The following is a 21331-nucleotide window of genomic DNA, read 5'->3' on the forward strand; positions in this document are numbered from 1 at the left end:
AGAGGAGTATCCACAAAACTTTCAAAAACAGGCAAATACGAAATTGAAAGTCGTATCAATTCAGTTATTTTTCGATCAGAAAATCCAGAGGAGTATCCACAAAACTTTCAAAAACAGGCAAATACGAAATTGAAAGTCGCTGTATGATGCAACCAAAAATCTAGCGTAGAACTTCAGGTAAGCAGGATCCTTGTACTCACTACTTGGATACGGTCCTTTTTTTGTACACTCATGCCTTGTGCCCTTTGATTTATACTAAGATTTTCAGTAATTACTCTGAAGCTACGGCAATGAAAAAGTAGATCCTCATGAGTTTATAACCTCACACTCCTCTCGGTCAAATTTGGACTCTGTTAAAAGACATCAATCCTTGTTTCCCACATTGTGCTAAATATCACGGCAATGAAAAAGTAGATCCCCATGAGTTTATAACCTCACACTCCTCTCGGTCAAATTTGGACTCTGTTAAAAGACATCAATCCTTGTTTCCCACATTGTGCTAAATATCGAGCATCTATAGATTCTGCTAACTTGGGATGAAGTACAGTTAAACTGGGTAAACATTATTTTTAGATTTTTTTTCATTCAGGTACACAGCAGTGCAAGGCCAAGATCCAGTCTCATCCCACATTTTAAGCCATCAACTTAGACAGGTAATGAGGGAGAAACAATTAAAAAATATTCAATGTACTGCTGAACTTATAGCATTTTCATTATAAATTGATTTACCTATCTGTTTCAGTTTCATCCAAGCATAATGTTGTCAAGTCAACTCATAGGAACAGAGCCATTGAAAGATCAAAAAGAATGGTAATGAGGGAGAAACAATTAAAAAAATATTCAATGTACTGCTGTACTTATAGCATTTTCATTATAATTTGATTTACCTATCTGTTTCAGTTTCATCCAAGCATAATGTTGTCAAGTCAACTCATAGGAACAGAGCCATTGAAAGATCAAAAAGAACGTACTGCTGTACTTATAGCATTTTCATTATAAATTGATTTACCTATCTGTTTCAGTTTCATCCACGCATAATGTTGTCAAGTCAACTCATAGGAACAGAGCCATTGAAAGATCAAAAAGAAGAACCTGAAGTGAACGATGGAGATTTTGAGTTGATCCGCAAAATAAGATCATTGGCTGGATTGGGATATGTGAGTTGATTTATGTTTATTACCACTATAGTTTTGGTGCTCTAATCAGTACATTCAACAGTCAATCAAATATGTGTACTGCTTATTTTATGGGAGTGAGCATATTGTGATTTGGATAGCAGTAAAAATATTTTGACTGTTGTGTAATTAGAGGAGAAGCACATTATTTCTAAGGCCTACTTTAATTCCTAAATTTAAAGCCACTGTTACCACAGGGTCAGAGATTACCTAATTAAAGCTAGACTTCAAAAACATTTAAACCTGACTGTGGTAATGAAAAAATTAATAAATAAAAATATCTCTGCAAGGAAATGTCCATTTTTTTTTTTTTTCTGCCCAATGTGTTTTTACTGTTCCCTGTTTTATTCCAGGATGCATTGTATGGAGAGCATGCCTACACCAGACAGAAGGGCATCAATGATCTGGTTTTGGTGCTCTAATCAGTACATTCAACAGTCAATTAAATATGTGTACTGCTTATTTTATGGGAGTGAGCATATTGTGATTTGGATAGCAGTAAAAATATTTTGACTGTTGTGTGATTAGAGGAGGAGCACATTAATTCTAGGGCCTACGTTGTTTCCTAAATTTAAAGCCACTGTTACTACAGGGTCAGAGATTACCTAATTAAAGCTACACTCCAAAAACATTCAAACCTGATTGTGCTAATGAAAAAAAAAAAAATCTCTGCAAGGAAATGTCCATTTTTTTTCTTTAATGTACTTTTTCTGGCCAATGTGTTTTTACTGTTCCCTGTTTTATTCCAGGATGCATTGTATGGAGAGCATGCCTACACCAGACAGAAGGGTATCAATGATCTCTCAGTACCTCTCCCTACTAGGAAGCTATTCTATGCTTATGATCTAGAAAGGTAAAAATAAACACTCTAGTAGTATACCTAGTGTTTTTCAGTTTACAAATGACATGTTTGTGGCAGATAAACTTGGTTGTCGATGACAACTTGTCATTGAAACATTTATTAAAACAAATATATAAATTGCCAGCCTGTGACTGGTTAATAAACAGAGCATTATCAATAGGTACTATTAGTATAGTGTTTTTCAGTTTACAAATGACATGTTTGTGGCAGATAAACTTGGTTGTCAATGAAACATTTACTAAAATAAATATATAAATTGCCAGCCTGTGACTGGTTAATAAACAGAGCATAATCAATAAGTAATTCCTTTGGAAATCTCTCTGATGGGGGAGCATCTTTTGTAAGAAGGGCTCAGGGGAAAGAATACTTAAATTTCAATTGAAAATAAATACTTCACTGAAGTTATTGTCTGGTGTTGCAGAAATTTTGTAGACAACTTGTCATTGAAACATTTATTAAAACAAATATATAAATTGCCAGCCTGTGACTGGTTAATAAACAGAGCATTATCAATAGGTAATTCCTTTGGAAATCTGTCCCATGGGGGAGCATCTTTTAGAAGAAGGGCTCAGGGGAAAGAATACTTAAATTTCAATTGAAAATAAATACTTCACTGAAGTTATTGTCTGGTGTTGCAGAAATTTTGTGGTCTAAGATTGGTTAGCTTAAAGCTTAAATGAAGAAGAAGAGGAAGGAAGGAAGAAAAAATAAATACTTCACTGAAGTTATTGTCTGGTGTTGCAGAATTTTTGTGGTCTAAGATTGGTTAGCTTAAATGAAGAAGAAGAGGAAGGAAGAAAAAGAAAAAAAATAAGAACGAAAAACAGTGGCGTAGCATGGTCTAAAGTCAAGTGTAAGGTGTGTAGGGCACTAATTTCCATCACCATGCACATTACTACATAAGTCATGCACAAATGCACATGCTTCTTCATAAATATTTAAAGTCAATATTTAAGGGTATTTGAGTAAATTTTGAGTGTATGGCCGCCATACACGCCCTACATGGACGCTATGCCACTGACGAAAAATAATTTTTCTTTTTTATTTCAGTTCTGATGATGTCCGAGATGAAGATGTGGATGTCGATGAAGTCAAAGAGGATGAACCGCTGGTGGACACGGCAGTGGCTAACAGACTACTGGATGAGTGTGAGAAGCTGATAGAGATCTACAGACCTACCAACCCGGACAAAGCAGACACGGAAGACATGTGGGAAGATATTATACCCAAGTGAGTAACAGGGGGAAGAAATCTTCCTTCTGACTTTGCTTTGAGTATAATAGGACCTTAGCAGTTATAATTCCCCTTATCAAACCTCTTGGAAAAAAATTAATAAGGTTTGATAGAGGGAAATGTAACAGCTAAGGTCTTGTCATCCCCAAAGCAAAGTCAGAAGGAAGACAGCATAGGAGAAAGCCAGCCATTCCAGAAGAAACATTATCTGTTTAGGATCAAATACGCCCCAGGCGGGAATCAAACCCATGACCCAGTGCTTACAATGCAAATGGAGTTATGGTGAATAAAAAGACACGGAAGACATGTGGGAAGATATTATACCCAAGTGAGTAACAGCGGGAAGAAATCTTCCTTCTGACTTTGCTTTGAGTATAATAGGACCTTAGCAGTTATAATTCCCCTTATTAAACCTCTTGGAAAAAACATCCATAAAGTTTGATAGAGGGAAATGTAACAGCTAAGGTCTTGTCATCCCAAAAGCAAAGTCAGAAGGAAGACAGCATAGGAGAAAGCCAGCCATTCCAGAGGAAACCTTATCTGTTTAGGATCAAATACGCCCCAGGCGGGAATCAAACCCATGACCCAGTGCTTACAATGCAAATGGAGTTATGGTGAATAAAACTATGTAAATCCAAAACTATCAAGTTGTTTAAAATCTTTCTTTTTTCATAAATGCAAAACTATTCAGGTGATTAAAATCTACTCTCTCGTTTCTGTTTCCAGATCCAACTGGTCCCCAGTTCACTTCAAATCGTTCACTCAGCTCATGAAGATCCTCAACAATGATAGACTATCACGTCTGAGTCATGTAGGACATTCTAGTGAAGCTATTCTGAGACGAGTTACCATTGAGCAGACAGCTTCTCGATTGAGGAAACTGTTCACGTCTATAGGTAAATAGTACCTTTTTTTAAAAGCAAATACATATGGGAATCATTCAAGAAAGAATTTGTCAGACAATTTGCACTTTTCAAAAGTGGATTACTTGATAAAAAAATAAAAATAAAAAAATAAAAATGAAAAAAAAAAAAAAAAACTTTTCCTATTTGTTTGTTTTTTTGTATTTGCTTTTTTTTCGAGGATTGATTGAAGGAACTAACAATTGAAGTGTTATTGTCTCGAAATCGAAGAGAGGACTACAGGATAGTAGAAAGCCAGCCGTTCCGAGAACGAACTTTATCCGTTCAGGATAAATTCCACCCCGGGCGGGAATCGAACCCGTGGCCTGGCGTTCACAAGGCAGACGCGCTACCGCTACCAACTAAGCTAACTAGGCTGGCAAAGAAACTCTTTTTGACTCTCAGGTCCAAATAGGTTAATGTGAAGTTTGCTACCATTTCCAGGTTGGAATTTGAAGATGGCACAGTGGTTACATGGATTACTCGTGGACCGAGCACCAGTGAAAGTGTTGGTGTGTTATCTGGAAGCAATGCAGGTGAGGAATTGCAAGGTTCTGGGTTCGAGACTCGTGGATATTATTAAAACCTCAAAACACTCTTCCCCATACCTACCACACATGGGTGGGAAACTAACAGCATTTTTCTCGATTAAAAAAGGAGGATTTTTTTTTTAATGCAATTTGAACTATTTGGATAAAAATTTCTCAAGATGTTCAACACATCGAGAAAATTGATTTGGTTTCGGGCTCCTCTGAGACTTTATGAGGCTTTTTTTTTTGTTATTGTAGGACTGTAGGTTGTCTGAGTCCTACTGTTCTCTGAAACTACTAGTCAGTCTCTTTTTTAGGAACTGCTTAGGGGCCTTATCAAGATCATTTTTTTTCTTTAGGGATCTATTTGAGATTTTGAGGCCTTACAGTGATCTTACTGTTCGGAATTTTCCAAGTGAGTTCTAGAGTTAACTGAATTCCTACTTAACATAAAACATCTCTTTTCTTCTCGCCAGGTCCTCTATGCCAAAATCCCGAGCCTAGTCAATCAAGTGATCAACCTAAGTAGTGCATCTCTATCGAGTAAAAACCTCGGCATAGATATTATCACTCAAATCATAACCAAGAAATCGTGGGACCCGGTAGCTCCTATGTTATCCCAACATAAAATGGTAAGCGATTCTATATCAATAAAATTTTACTTTTGTCTACATTGCTATTAGACCTCTTTTCACTGCGAATTGGTATGAAAACCTATTTTCGACAAAACTACTGGTCAAATTCTCAAACAATGTTGAGAATAAAATTCTATACCTTGGGTGGGATTAAATCCGGAATTTTCCAACTAAATTCCTACTTAACATAAAACATCTCTTTTCTTCTCGCCAGGTCCTCTATGCCAAAATCCCGAGCCTAGTCAATCAAGTGATCAACCTAAGTAGTGCATCTCTATCGAGTAAAAACCTCGGCATAGATATTATCACTCAAATCATAACCAAGAAATCGTGGGACCCGGTAGCTCCTATGTTATCCCAACATAAAATGGTAAGCGATTCTATATCAATAAAATTTTACTTTTGTCTACATTGCTATTAGACCTCTTTTCACTGCGAATTGGTATGAAAACCTATTTTCGACAAAACTACTGGTCAAATTCTCAAACAATGTTGAGAATAAAATTCTATACCTTGGGTGGGATTAAATCCACGCCCTTCTGATTACCAGGCGAGCGTCTTGACCACTACACCATCGAGGCAGGTATATAACCGAATGACATAACTACAGGCTAACCAAATCGTACTTTAGTATAATCAACTAACATCGTGGAAAAATATTGGGATGCACGTAGGAGAAGATTAAATCCACGCCCTTCTGATTACCAGGCGAGCGTCTTGACCACTACACCATCGAGGCAGGTATATAACCGAATGGCATAACTACAGGCTAACCAAATCGTACTTTAGTATAATCAACTAACATCGTGGAAAAATATTGGGATGCACGTAGGAGAATGACCTAATGGCCAAGTTTCCGACATTTGAAAACAACAACATCAACAACATCAACAGCAACATCTACAGCAACAACACCAACACCAACATCAACAGCAACAACACCAACATCAACAGCAACAACACCAACATCAACAGCAACATCAACAGCAACAACACCAACAGTAACATCAACACCAACATCAACAACACCAACATCAACAGCAACATCAACAGCAACAACAGCAACAACACCAACAGTAACATCAACACCAACACCAACAGTAACATCAACACCAACACCATCAACAACAACAAAACTAAAATTTCACTTTTCTTTTTCAGCCCAAACTACCCCTAGCCCCTGTGTTCATAGTGCTTGGTTCGGAACCTTTGCATGATTTACCTCAGAACTCTAGAACTCATCACTGGATTAGTTTACTCACGGAACTAGACAACAACAAGAACAACAAAACTAATAATTCACTTTTCTTTTTCAGCCCAAGCTACCCCTAGCTCCGGTGTTCATAGTGCTTGGTTCGGAACCTTTGCATGATTTACCTCAGAACTCTAGAACTCATCACTGGATTAGTTTACTCACGGAACTAGGCAGTGTGATCCCCATTACTTCACTTCAAACCGGTAAGTATATTCCTGTAATTATTGCCAATGAAATGGTACCTACTTCAATTGTGTTAAGGCTTGTTCCCACTTGCCATTGGGGGAAAAAAATCGTGTTGTCTATTGTGGGAACTCATTTAAATTACATTGCCTACAGGACATTCGGGGAAAAAGTCTAATGAAATCACGACAAGTGAGTGGGAACGGGCCTTTAGTCATCAATATTTGGACTTGAACCAACAACCTCCAGATTCAAAGTCCGCCGCGCCAACCACTACACCACTGAGGTTGGTTGTGAAATTCAACTGAATCAAAATGAATTGGTCTTCTGTACTTTAAAGTTCGCACGTATTTACCTTGTGTTGTACTGGACATTTGGGTTCCAAATTCTAGACCCGTTTTGTAATGTAATGTAAATGCAGCTTCTTTGTGTTATTATGTCACAACTTTGGTGCTCACTAAAATAACTAAGTCTTGAAAGAATGGAATGAAATGAGGGATTTTGATTATGGTGCTACGAGAAAACAAAATGTGCTCTAAACATACACAGGACAAGATTATTACAAGTAAGCTAAAGCATTTCAAATAGAAAATGTAAAACAGTCGAGGAAATCATTCCAACAAACCAGAAATTCAATCTAAGGCCGGCCACAGAAGTGTATTTATGTAAATGTAAATGCAGTTTGTGTTATTACGTCACAACTTTGGTGCTCACTGCAGCATTGTAGGATTTTCCCAATATCTCAATAATCCTAAAATCCAATGTTTACCTACCATGCTGGCACCGGTCGCTATGCGCATTTATATGCCATAGCTACTCATTTTCCTCACGAGGCTGAGTGGGCCCCGCAACAGCCAGTCACGGAATCAATCATTTGCATGATACAAAATTTCTTGCCCCCGCCGGGAATCGAACCCGGGTCTCCCGCGTGCAAGGCGAGCGCAGTGACCACTAAGCCATGGGAGCTGACACACAGGTGGCTTCTTACTACTCCATATTTTTAGGAGGTTTGATAGAGGGAACTGTAACAACGGAGGTCTTATCGTCCCGAATTCGAAGAGAGAAGGAAGACAGGATAGGAGAAAGCCTTATCGGTTTAGGATAAAGCTCGCCCTGGGCGGAAATCGAACCCGCAAACTAGCGCTTACAAGGCAAACCCTCTACCTTCTAAGCCACATTGTAACTAAGCTGGCTGGTTAATGAGCCTGGCCAGGGAACGTTGAACAGTGAGTAGAATAGTGTTCAGGACGAGTCATTTAAACATGGGTAGAGAATGTAGAGATAGAGACCATCACCCCGGTGTATACTGCCAGCAACTCAGCAAGTCCTATTCTGGCAGTATACATAAGGTATATTCTATGGCAGGAAAAAAAAGATATCCGCGGGTTCGATTCCCGCCCGAGGCGCATTTTATCCTGAACGGATAAGGTTCGTTCTCGGAACGGCTGGCTTCCTCCTATCCCGTCTTCCTTGTCTTTTCGTTTTCGGGACAAGACCTTAGCAGTTACAGTTCCCTCCATCAAACCTCTTTAAATAATAATAATAATAATAATAATAAAAAGCCAGCCTGCCAGCCTAGTTAGCTTGGTTGGTAGCGCGTCTGCCTTGTAAGGTCTTGGTCGTGGGTTCAATTCCCGGTAGGGTCTAAGTTTTTTCGGCTCTGTGCTTGGAGTTCGAGGTGCATTCAGCCTCGTGAGGACAATTAAGTGTAAAAAGATTGATCATACGAGCAGGATTAATAGTAATGGAGGCACTTAGTAATGCTGTGATATCCACTAACGTTGTGAAAAAGCTCTCTGCTTTACCACAAAGTTATTAATTATTTTGATGTAATTTGACTGTTATTTTCAGTGAGGCAGATATGGAACAGCTCAGAAGTAGACTGCAATGTATCTCAGGACTTATTGTAGTGGGAGGTGGGGATGATCAGATGAGAAAGTCCAAGCTAGATCTGATGCAGGAACGGGTCACTCAGGATATTGTCGATAGAGCTGTCATTGTAAGTACTAAGTATACTTGAACGAAATGAGTTTTACAAAAGTTTTTTCCCCCCCTCGAAAACCTTTTTCGAGCATAACCGGGACTAGAAAAGCTTGGTCGGAAAATTTCTGATCCAGCCGTGATTCGAACTAAGCACCTTTGAGTTGAGAATTGGCTCTTAACGAATTTGACGAAACTTAGCCAAAATGTTAGATGACACCTAATGGAAAACTTGTTATATTTTGGACTCCACTGGAACTTTTCTTGTGAAAAGCAGTTAAAAAAAACTTCACTTGTTGAAGTAAAAGGACCTGTCCTACCTCTAAAGACTGAATTCTAAATATGTAGTCTAAAAAAATCACTCATCTTCTACACTTTTCTTTTTCTCCCCAGAACGAAGTGGGCGCATTTCTCAGTAAAGCCTTGACGATGCCACCTCCCTCCCGTCCTACACCTCCAGTTACCAGCACCACCACCACCACCACATCCACAGGGAATGGAGAAGTGGTGAAGATCAAGGATGAGAAAGCCAGCAAGAAAGAGGAGAGGGCGTTGAAGCTACGCCATGGGAGCTGACTCTAGACCCGTCTTCAGCAGACTGTCACTACTGAACTATTCTGTTCTTATCTCCCCGCGCGCAGAGCAAGACAAGAACCGCATGAAGATCGCCACCTATCTGGACGAGCTCCTATACACAGTCCGCTATCGTATTCATCAAGCGAGAGCCGAGTTCGAATCCTCTAAGCGACCTATTATCCTAGTCGGTGTCAATGCGGGGTCTAGTCTCATGGCGCACGCCGCATTGTACGAGAGCGTGGCTGGGGTGGTGTGCATTGGATTCTCGGTGGACACTGTGGAGGGGAGGAGAGGGGAGGTGGGGGATCGGATACTCGAGGTCAAGTGTCCGATGATGTTTGTCATTGGCCAGTGCGCTACTACAGCCAGGTGAATATGATACCTACTTCGTATTTTTTTTTTTTTCTAAAGATAAATGAGATTTCTCGAGTTTTTCAAAGGTATTAAAGCCAGCCTAGCTAGCTCTAAGGGTAGCGCCTTTGCCTTGCAAGCGGTAGGTTGCGGGTTCGATTCCCGCCCGAGGCGCATTTTATCCTGAACGGATAAGGTTCGTTCTCGGAACGGCTGGCTTCCTCCTATCCCGTCTTCCTTGTCTTTTCGTTTTCGGGACAAGACCTTACAGTACTGAGTTCCCTCCCGTCTGCCTTGTAAGGTCTTGGTCGTGGGTTCAATTCCCGGTAGGGTCTAAGTTTTTTCGGCTCTGTGCTTGGAGTTCGAGGTGCATTCAGCCTCGTGAGGACAATTAAGTGTAAAAAGATTGATCATACGAGCAGGATTAATAGTAATGGAGGCACTTAGTAATGCTGTGATATCCACTAACGTTGTGAAAAAGCTCTCTGCTTTACCACAAAGTTATTAATTATTTTGATGTAATTTGACTGTTATTTTCAGTGAGGCAGATATGGAACAGCTCAGAAGTAGACTGCAATGTATCTCAGGACTTATTGTAGTGGGAGGTGGGGATGATCAGATGAGAAAGTCCAAGCTAGATCTGATGCAGGAACGGGTCACTCAGGATATTGTCGATAGAGCTGTCATTGTAAGTACTAAGTATACTTGAACGAAATGAGTTTTACAAAAGTTTTTTCCCCCCCTCGAAAACCTTTTTCGAGCATAACCGGGACTAGAAAAGCTTGGTCGGAAAATTTCTGATCCAGCCGTGATTCGAACTAAGCACCTTTGAGTTGAGATTTGGCTCTTAACGAATTTGACGAAACTTAGCCAAAATGTTAGATGACACCTAATGGAAAACTTGTTATATTTTGGACTCCACTGGAACATGGGAATGACCATAACCATGGGAATGGAAAAGCTTGGTCGGAAAATTTCTGATCCAGCCGTGATTCGAACTAAGCACCTTTGAGTTGAGAATTGGCTCTTAACGAATTTGACGAAACTTAGCCAAAATGTTAGATGACACCTAATGGAAAACTTGTTATATTTTGGACTCCACTGGAACTTTTCTCGTGAAAAGCAGTTAAAAAAAACTTCACTTGTTGAAGTAAAAGGACCTGTCCTACCTCTAAAGTCTGAATTCTAAATACTTTTTCTCCCCAGAACGAAGTGGGCGCATTTCTCAGTAAAGCCCTGACGATGCCACCTCCCTCCCGTCCTACACCTCCAGTTATCACCAGCACCACCACCACCACATCCACAGGGAATGGAGAAGTGGTGAAGATCAAGGATGAGAAAGCCAGCAAGAAAGAGGAGAGGGCGTTGAAGCCCACTGGAACTTTTCTTGTGAAAAGCCGTTAAAAAAAACTTCACTTGTTGAAGTAAAAGGACCTGTCCTACCTCTAAAGTCTGAATTATGAATATGTAGTCTAAAAAAAAATCACTTATCTTCTACACTTTTCTTTTTCTCCCCAGAACGAAGTGGGCGCATTTCTCAGTAAAGCCCTCACGATGCCACCTCCCCCCCGTCCTACACCTCCAGTTACCAGCACCACCATCACCACATCCACAGCGAATGGAGAAGTGGTGAAGATCAAGGATGAGAAAGCCAGCAAAAAAGAGGAGAGGGCGTTGAAGAAAGAGGAGAAAGCAGCGAAGAAGGAGGCGAGGGAGAGAGAAAGGGGAGCGAAGAAGAACTACTATCACCTGCAGTTCTTTGGCTTTCTGCGAGAGTTGTACATAGGCTCCACTCTGTTCCTGTAGCAATTTCACATATGAGCCTCCCGCCTACTGCTGGAGTAAAGGGACTTTTCAGTCCTATGCGAGCAGTATAAATAAGTACCATTATTATATTATTACCTGCAGTTCTTTGGCTTTCTGCGAGAGTTGTACATAGGCTCCACTCTGTTCCTGTAGCAATTTCACATATGAGCCTCCCTTTCCTATGATCATACCTGCTGTACTGTTTGGCACAAGGACTTTCATCTGAAAATCAATCATATTATTATTGATTGATTTAATATTGATAATATTGATTGATTTGTTAATCAATCAATATTATTAGTAGTGGCTCAAGAAGAAAAGAGGCACAGAAATCAAGGCAGAGGACGACTCCGACTTACATAAATCAAATAGTGGAATACTCCGGATGTCAATCATACACTCAAATGAAGAGGAAGACTTCCGATAGAAGAGCGTGGAGAACTACAAACCAATCTCATGATAGATAGTTATATCAGCTCCCATGGCGTAGTGGTCACTGCGCTCGCCTTGCACGCGGGAGACCCGGGTTCGATTCCCGGCGGGGTCAATGGGGGACTTTGCTGTCTGGCTTGTGGACTTTACACAGGGAGGATACAGAATACCAGCCTGAAATTTCCCCTGCTAAAGAAATAGCAAAGGTTGAGTACGAAGGGAAAACCAAATGCCACCCCAAAGCAATCACCCTACTAAGCGAGGGCTAATTAGGGGCTGACAAAAAACTTAGGAACATGGGAAGAGGCGAAGAAGAAGAAGCAGCAGTAATAATCTATCTCGTTATTCCTGTTTGAACATTTTGTATTCTATAATATCATTTTCCTTCTAGATTTATCTTATCTTCCGGCCATAAATCTGCCATAAGATTTAGAATCGACAATAATTTGTTCTCAATGTTTTCAGCTCCCAAGAAGCAAAAGTTGTCCCTGAAGGAAAACAGCAAGACGCCTCAACTAATCATGGTCTCCACTGCACCCACTATTTTGAGAACCTCCACTTTAAACCAGGTGAGCATATACTTCTGTGTCAATGTTTATTATTATTATTTTCATTCTTTATATACGAGGTTTGACTGACAGAACTCTAATAACTGGCTGTATGGTTGGGCCAAAGGTCATATTACCAATGTAAAAAAAAACTAATAACGGAGGTCTTAATCGTCCCGAAATGAAAGAAAGAAACACAGGATAGGAGAAAGCCAGCCGTTTAGGGGGTGGAACCCGCGACCTAACGCTTACAAGACAAGATTAACAATGTTTCTGTGATATAATGTGAAGTTGACGAATTCAAGTGCAAATTCGAATTTTTTGAAAAAAAAAAAAAAAAAAAAAAAAAAAACAAAATTATTATTTTGGGATCTATTCATGGAGCCAAAAGTAGCAAACGTTTCTTGGTCAGTTTGACTTCAAATTTATTTATTTAATTATAATCACAAAGAAATCAAGAAGCTTGCTGCTCAGTTGGTTAGCTGGTCTCTGAACTTTCCTTTGTTTTCAGCTATCCAAAGTTAAGAAATCCGACACTAGTCCTCGTAAATCTGTGGAGGAGCTCTCCCCACCCCTCAGTGCCGTACCTCAGATCACCATCGTCTCCAAAACCCCCCCATCCACCACCTCCACCTCCACTATACTGCCTCCTCCACTGACTAAGACCATAGCTAGGATTACTCCTAGCACTAGTGTGTCATCTCCAGTGAAAATCACCTCCATTTCATCTCCAGCAGGTAAGTTACCTCAGAAAACCCCCACTATCCCATCCACCACCTCCACTATTACTATACTGCCTCCTCCACTGACTAAGACCATAGCTAGGATTACTCCTAGCACTAGTGTGTCATCTCCGGTGAAAATCACCTCCGTTTCATCTCCAGCAGGTAAGTTACCTCACAACCACGGGGCACGGTTGGTCCAGTGGTCCCGGGTTCGAATCTCACCATCGGCAAAAAATCGTACTCGTTTTTCGATTGCAAATATTTCAACGGGTTACTTTCTGGTGTTCTCGTGTTGACCCAGCACCTAAATTGGAAGTATTGAGAGGGGTTGGATAAGCGATAAGGAAAGTAAAAAGTTTTGCTTCCCCTGAAAGCTCCGTAAAAGGGCCTAAAAAAGGTTCCTAACTAAAAAGGAAGAAATCACAAAATGTTTTCTAGAAAACAAAAACTTCATAATCAATATACATAGTATACCCAATATTTATTTTTCCAATGATATCAAACATGTTTAGACATTGATCTGGATGAACTATAGAAATAGAACAACGAACACCGTCGATTTCGGGAGGATGATACCTCTGTACGGAGATTATTTGAAAGGATAGGATACGGTTCGTCTCGGGCGGGGAATCGAACCCGCGACCCAGTTCTTAAAAGGCAGACTACCTTCAAAATTACTAGGCTGGCAAAATAGGTAAGTACCTAGGTATTTTCTTTAGAAGGATTTTATCCCAAATAGATGGTTCGTTCTCGTTCTCGGCCTTCTCCTGCCCTGTTTCCTGTTTTCCTTCTGTCTTCGCTTTTGCGACATTACCTTGCCAGTTACAGATCCCTCTATCAAATCTCTTTAGAAAATGGGGCATGATAGGCCCCGTTTGAGGCCTCCGCGGGGGCCTCTTTTCTGTTTGATTTCTACATTTAACTGAAGACTGAAAGTCCGAGACACAGATGGATTAATAAATAAAACAACCAAAAGAAGTACAGGGTACAAGTAAATAGCTCGTAGCTCGTGCCTTTTTCCTATCCTGTTTTCCTTCTGTCTTCGCTTTTGCGACATTACCTTGCCAGTTACAGATCCCTCTATCAAATCTCTTTAGATTCTTTAGAAAATGGGCATGATAGGCCCCGTTTGAGGCCTCCGCGGGGGCCTCTTTTCTGTTTGATTTCTACATTTAAGTGAAGACTGAAAGTCCGAGACACAGATGGATTAATAAATAAAACAACCAAAAGAAGTACAGGGTACAAGTAAATAGCTCGTAGCTCGTACCTACTGTGAGGTGTGAATGCAACAGGTGGAAATAACTTCAGGTTCTCAAATTCTCGTCTCCGGGGTCCACACAAGGAATTTGAAGAATTTCAGAACTCAAATAAAATAAAAAAACTCCATGACAACTTTATTACTCACCTTTTACGAGAATCAAATAAATCCAATCCGATACAGGGCACGATTTTATTAACTCACACTCCATGACAACTTTATTACTCACCTTTTACGAGAATCAAATAAATCCAATCCGATACAGGGCACGATTTTATTAACTCACAGAAAAAACACTTCAAACACGAAACGATTCAACTGACAACTGACCCGAAAAAAAAACACGAAATAATTTTAAACAGCAAAAGATTTTAGGTAGGTAGATTAATTAGGTACTGTGACCGCTTATTTAAATTAGGTCAAAATTATTGCCTCAATAAAGATACTAATTAATTAATTAGGCATTTATGTATTATCCAGGAAAAAAAACTATATTTTACGTACCTGCCTGTAGGTAATCTAAAATCTCCTAAAACAAAACAAAAAAAAAGATCAAAAAACTCTGTAGGTAATCGCGGGTAGGTACACCAAACAATTTCTCCCAAGTAAACCGATTTATAAAATACGAGAGTACACTAGCGGTAAGAATACTCACACACTTTAATAGTAGTGACAACTGACCCGAAAAAAAACACGAAATTTTATTATTTTAAACAGATTTTAGGTAGGTAGGTAGATTAATTAGGTAGGTACGCTGACCGCTTATTTTAATTAGGTCAAAATTATTGCCTCAATAAAGATACTAATTAATTAATTAGGCATTTATGTATTATCCGGGAAAAAAAAACTATATTTTACGTACCTGCCTGTAGGTAATCTAAAACTCCTAAAACAAAACAAAAAAAAAGATCAAAAAACTCTTTAGGTAATCGCGGGTACACCAAACAATTTCTCCCAAGTAAACCGATTTATAAAATACGCGAGTACACTAGCGGTAAGAATACTCACACACTTTAATAGTAAAAGCAGTTGAAACTTTCAATTCATTCACAAAACTTTACAGAATAAAGTTGACCGCTTATTTAAATTAGGTTAAAATTATTGCCTCAATAAAGATACTAATTAATTAATTAGGCATTTATGTATTATCCGGAAAAAAAACTATATTTTACGTAGGTAGGTCTCCTAAGGGACGTAAAATCTCCTAAAACAAAAAAAAAAGATCAAAAAACTCTGTAGGTAATCGCGGGTACACCAAACAATTTCTCCCAAGTAAACCGATTTATAAAATACGAGAGTACACTAGCGGTAAGAATACTCACACACTTTAATAGTAAAAGCAGTTGAAACTTTCAATTCATTCACAAAACTTTACAGAATAAAACAACCGACTTTCTAAAGTTCAATTCAAGTTGGTTCTTGAAAAAAGAAAAAAGCAAAAAAGAAACGCAAAACAAAACTGAAAATCAGAAATGAACGCATTTCATGTTCATGGGTTCTTGAAAAAAGAAAAAAGCAAAAAAGAAACGCAAAACAAAACTGAAAATCAGAAATGAACGCATTTCATGTTCATGCTTGAAAAAAGCAAAAAACTCAAAAAAGAAACGCAAAACAAAACTGAAAATCAGAAATGAACGCATTTCATGTTCATGCCAGATACCCGGAGATCTACGGAAACAGCCGAACGATGTGAGAATCGAAACTTGTGCTGCTCTCTGTTGGATTTTATTTGAACACTTTGAAACTTTTCGAAGAGAGAATAGTTTGACATTAACCCATTTTGATACCTACCATTTTAATTTTATTGCCAGTCAGTCTGCCTTGTAAGCGATAAGGTTCGACTCCCGCCCGGGGAGGATTTTATCCTGAACGGATAAGGTTCGTTCTCGGAATGGCTGTCTTATTTAATCGAGGTGCGTGAAGTTAGCACCACAACTTTTGCTGCGAATTTGTACCAAAGCCCATCATTTAGTACCCATTTTGTTCCATCAAACCCACTTTGTCCCATAATTTGTACCAGCACCATTACATCACAATTCATGTTTTTAGTTTTCCTGGTTTGAATTTCCCACTTAGAAGAATAGATACAGTAAAACGGGGTGAATAGGAACAGTGGGGTGAATAGAAACGAAACTTTAGGTTAAGGTTTGAAAATTATTTATTTTTCCAGCTAAAATTCTAAGAGATGTAATGTGGGCAAAAAAAACGCTTCCAAATTATAAGACTTCAAATTTTAGCAGGAAAATTGAAGAAAAAAAAATCTTCAAACCTTAACATGAAGTTTCGTTTCTCCCGCCCGGGGAGGATTTTATCCTGAACGGATAATGTCGTTCTCGGAAAGGCTGTCTTTCTCCTATCCTGTCTTCCTTCTCTCTTTGATTTCGGGACGTCAAGACCCTAGCAATTACCTACAGTTAAATCATCCTCTAGGCTGGCTTTCTCCTATCCTGTCTTCCTTCTCTCTTTGATTTCGGGACGTCAAGAACTCAAGACCCTAGCAATTACCTACAGTTAAATCCTCTTGAAACAAAAAAAAAAGTAAAAATGTGGTACGCTTGTATAGCACCAGCCACCAGCCTCGTTAACTTAACGTGGTAGCGCGCCTGCCTTCTTTCTCAGGATGAACTTTTTCCAAAGAGATAAGGATCGTTCTCGGAACGGCTGGCTTTCTCCTATCCTGTCCTCCTGTTCAATTTCGGGATGACAAAACCTTCCTTGTTACAATTCTCTTTATGAAACTACTTCAAAAAGAAATATATTGCTTTCCTTATTACCTAAGGTATAGGATAAGGAAAGTAAAAAGTTTTGCTTCCCCTGAAAGCGCCGTAAAAGGGCCTAAAAAAGGTTCCTAACTAAAAAGGAAGAAATCACAATGTTTCCTAGAAAACAAAAACTTCATAATCAATATACATAGTATACCCAATATTTATTTTTCCAATGATATCAAACATGTTTAGACATTTTAGTATCCTCTTTAAAAAAAATGTGATACGCTTGTATAGCACCAGCCAGCAGCCTCGTTAACTTAGCGTGGTAGCGCGCCTGCCTTCTTTCTCAGGATGAACTTTTTCCAAAGAGATAAGGATCGTTCTCGGAACGGCTGGCTTTCTCCTATCCTGTCCTCCTGTTCAATTTCGGGATGACAAAACCTTCCTTGTTACAATTCTCTTTATGAAACCACTTCAAAAAGAAATATATTGCTTTCCTTATTACCTAGGTATAGGATAAGCGATAAGGAAAGTAAAAAGTTTTGCTTCCCCTGAAAGCGCCGTAAAAGGGCCTAAAAAAGGTTCCTAACTAAAAAGGAAGAAATCACAAAATGTTTTCTAGAAAACAAAAACTTCATAATCAATATACATAGTATACCCAATATTTATTTTTCCAATGATATCAAACATGTTTAGACATTTTAGTTACAAACGAACAAAATAATTCCAAGGTGTGTTTAAAAATAAAATCAAGATGCGTTTAAAGCTTTTTTAAAAGCTTTTAATGTTTTAATCGAACTTCGCATCTTGAAATCTTCAAGTAAAACCATAAATGCGTCAGCCTAGTAGTTTGGAAAGCAGGGCGACTGTCCTGTAAGCGCTAGGTCGCGGGTTCGATTCCCACCACGGGGAAAAGATCGAACTTTTCATCCTAAAATCTTCAAGTAAAAACATAAATGCGTCAGCCTAGTAGTTTGGAAAGCAGGGCGACTGTCCTGTAAGCGCTAGGTCGCGGGTTCGATTCCCACCACGGGGAAAAAATCGAACTTCGCATCTTAAAATCTTCAAGTAAAATCATAAATGCGTCAGCCTGGATAAATGCGTCGCAGGGCGACTGTCCTGTAAGCGCTAGGTCGCGGGTTCGATTCCCACCACGGGGAAAACTTTATCCTAAACAGATGAGGTTGTCAATTTCGGGACTATAAAACCTTCGTTGTTATAGTTCCCTTTATAAACACACCTTGGAGACTAAACATCAAAAGAGAGAAGTTACTTAACTTAATTCATGAAATTTAAACGGGGAGGCAAAAAACAAAACAAAATGAAAAAAAAAAAACATGATTAATTCAGCTAAACATTATCCAAAACAAAACACAATTCAATGATGATAAATCACGAATATTTTCAATAGAATTAAAAAACTTTAAACTTAACAAACAGCCTTACATTTCAACAGTGAAGATTAAATATAAATTCCTTTAGAAATGAGTAAAATATAAATTGAATTGCAATAAAGTATCTCTTAAAGTTTTATCTACAAGGTAAATGAAAATTTAAGTACCTATTTAAGTAAACGTTAAAGTGTAAATTTACAATTAAAACTAGTTTGATCACATTAGATCTGAGTTTCATATGGGAGAAATAAAGATGGAAGTTTTATCTACAAGGTAAATGAAAATTTAAGTATTTAAGTAAACGTTAAAGAGTAAATTTACAATTAAAACTAGTTTGATCACATTAGATCTGAGTTTCATATGGGAGAAATAAAGATGTGTTTTCCACTTGTTCAATCCGACGTACGTCTAACGCATAGGTATATCATATTAACGCATATGCGTTATTCCATGCGCAAATGTTAAAACGTAAACCATCTTGAGTGTAAAGTTGTAAACACATCTTGATATTTCACCAAATTATGTCGATAATACTTGCATGAGGAATCGTAAACTATGAAATAAGAGACAGTATAATGTGTAAAGAAAAACCTCTAAAACACTACCTACTTAACAAACATGAGGTACAATAATATATTAAAATAAAATTAATTTTGTTTCAAGTCATAAATGTACTGTAATTTAATTATAAATTATATTATTTTAATGAGATTAGTAGTTGGTATTTTTAGGAAAGGCGGGTTGAAAAACGGCGAACCGGTTTGCGTAATAAACACAATGCTAAGGCCACCAGAACTTGGCCTGGCGCACTGCCGATACCAAATGAATCCACACAGAAAGATATTTGCCCTTCTACCTTCTACCGTCTCTTTTGAATGGTGTGAATAAATAGTTAGACTGGGAAATAATATAATTATATTCGGCAGAGCAAAAAAATAAAATGTATTTTTTGTCTCGAGCAAAATTTTTGCACAAGACAAAACGAACATGGAAATTTAGATTTTTAGAATGGTCGTACGGACGGACATCTGATAAAAAAAAATATTAGTATACTCGTACATTGGCATTATTTATGGTGAAGTACATAGGGTAATGGAAAGGAATCTGTTCAGAATATTAGTTCAACAATCAGTAAATTTAACAAAAAATAAATCAATTTATAATTATAAACAATAAATAATCAAACAAATACTACAATAGGTAATGAGATTAAAATATATGAACACACACACACACACACACACCTCTACAAAAATAAGTAAATTTGTTCAGAGAATAAAAAATAATATCTAATATGAATAAGTTCAAAGTTTATGGTAGCTCTACAAAAATAAGTAAATTTGTTCAGAGAATAAAAAATAATATCTAATATGAATAAGTTCAAAGTTTATGGTAGTACAAAAATAAGTAAATTTGTTCAGAGAATAAAAAATAATATCTATGAATAAGTTCAAAGTTTATGGTAGCGCGAACGACATATTTTAACAGCGCCTAAAAGAAAAAAAAGTTCATGTTGAGTGGCCAAGTAGAGGTATTACCGCAAAAAAAGAGTATTTATGGAACTTGTGAAAGAATTTTGAGAAGAAATAAATAAAATATTCTATTACAAAAAAAAAATCTGTGTTTATGGTAGCGCGAACGACATGTTTTAACAGCGCCTAAAAGAAAAAAGTTCATGTTGAGCGGCCAAGTAAAGGTATTACCCGCAAAAAAAAAAGAGTATTTATGGAACTTGTGAAAGAATTTTTAGAAGAAATAAATAAAATATTCTATTACAAAAAAAAAATCTGTGAGCGGGCAAATAAGGTACTATCCCGGGATAGATAAAAAGTATTAGTATAAATGTTTGCCTCACATGAACATGACTGTGTTTGGCTGAAGAGGGATTGATATAGACTAGATTTCACAATGATTAAATATCTACGCTTATTTCTTAGGCGGAGAGAGAAGAGGAATGAAGGAGAAGGAGAAGAGGAATGAAGGAGAAAGAGAGAGAAGAGGAATGAAGGAGAAAGAGAAGAGGAATGAAGGAGAAAGAGAAGAGGAATGAAGGAGAAAGAGAAGAGGAATGAAGGAGAAAGAGAAGAGGAATGAAGGAGAAAGAGCAGAGGAATGAAGGAGAGAGAGAGAGAGAAGAAGAGACTGAGGGAGAGAGAAGCTCACATGAACATGTCTGAAGAAGAATTCACACAAAGATAGTCGCAAACACCTATTACCTAAAAAAATATACTTCTTAGTGTATATAACATTATGATTCTATGTTGGCACACTATAATAAATCTAAATAAAAAAAATATACTTCTTTTTTTTGTGGAGAGGGGGAAATCTTCAAAAAGACGCCCATTGCAAAAACCTTTGCAATGGGGAGTGTGGGATTGAAGAGAGAAGAAGAATGAAGGAGAAAGAGAGACAAGAAGAATGAAGGAGAAAGAGAGACAAGAAGAATGAAGGAGAAAGAGAGAGAGGAGGAATGAAGGAGAAAGAGAAGAGGAATGAAGGAGAAAGAGCAGAGGAATGAAGGAGAAAGAGCAGAGGAATGAAGGAGAGAGAGAGAGAAGAAGAGACTGAGGGAGAGAGAAGCTCACATAAACATGTCTGAAGAAGAATTCACACAAAGATAGTCGCAAACACCTATTACCTAAAAAAATATACTCCTTTTTTGTGTGAAGAGGGGGAAATCTTCAAAAAGACGCCCATTGCAAAAAGCTTTGCAACGGGGAGTGTGGGATTGATGTCCGGATACCGGGACATCCATATCTACTTTACCTAACTAGACAT

The 21331-nt window shown here is 38.2% G+C and overlaps 2 protein-coding genes and 1 long non-coding RNA gene across 3 annotated transcripts; all 3 read left to right on the forward strand.

The window, feature by feature from the left end:
- The first annotated feature begins 52 nt into the window (after positions 1–52).
- LOC103505359 (KAT8 regulatory NSL complex subunit 3) lies at positions 53–11488 on the forward strand. Its single transcript, XM_026820531.1, has 13 exons — positions 53–177; positions 1023–1157; positions 1925–2028; positions 3088–3267; positions 3997–4166; positions 4617–4708; positions 5179–5334; positions 5552–5707; positions 6654–6795; positions 9397–9700; positions 10223–10370; positions 10889–11071; positions 11201–11488. Exons 2-13 carry the CDS (start codon positions 1038–1040, stop codon positions 11486–11488), a joined length of 2043 nt encoding a protein of 680 aa, XP_026676332.1. The 5' UTR covers positions 53–177; positions 1023–1037.
- An 887-nt stretch (positions 11489–12375) lies between these two features.
- Positions 12376–13728, forward strand: LOC113465756 (uncharacterized protein PB18E9.04c-like). Its single transcript, XM_026820535.1, has 3 exons — positions 12376–12489; positions 12980–13430; positions 13706–13728. Exons 1-3 carry the CDS (start codon positions 12376–12378, stop codon positions 13726–13728), a joined length of 588 nt encoding a protein of 195 aa, XP_026676336.1.
- Positions 13729–18204: 4476 nt separating this feature from the next.
- Positions 18205–19346, forward strand: LOC113465818. The gene is made up of 2 exons (XR_003390417.1): positions 18205–18700; positions 18827–19346. It is a non-coding gene; the product is annotated as an uncharacterized LOC113465818 (long non-coding RNA).
- The last annotated feature ends 1985 nt before the right edge of the window (positions 19347–21331 follow it).

This window comes from Diaphorina citri, unplaced genomic scaffold, assembly GCF_000475195.1.
Source record: "Diaphorina citri unplaced genomic scaffold, Diaci psyllid genome assembly version 1.1 scaffold9, whole genome shotgun sequence".
NCBI lineage: Eukaryota > Metazoa > Arthropoda > Insecta > Hemiptera > Psyllidae > Diaphorina > Diaphorina citri.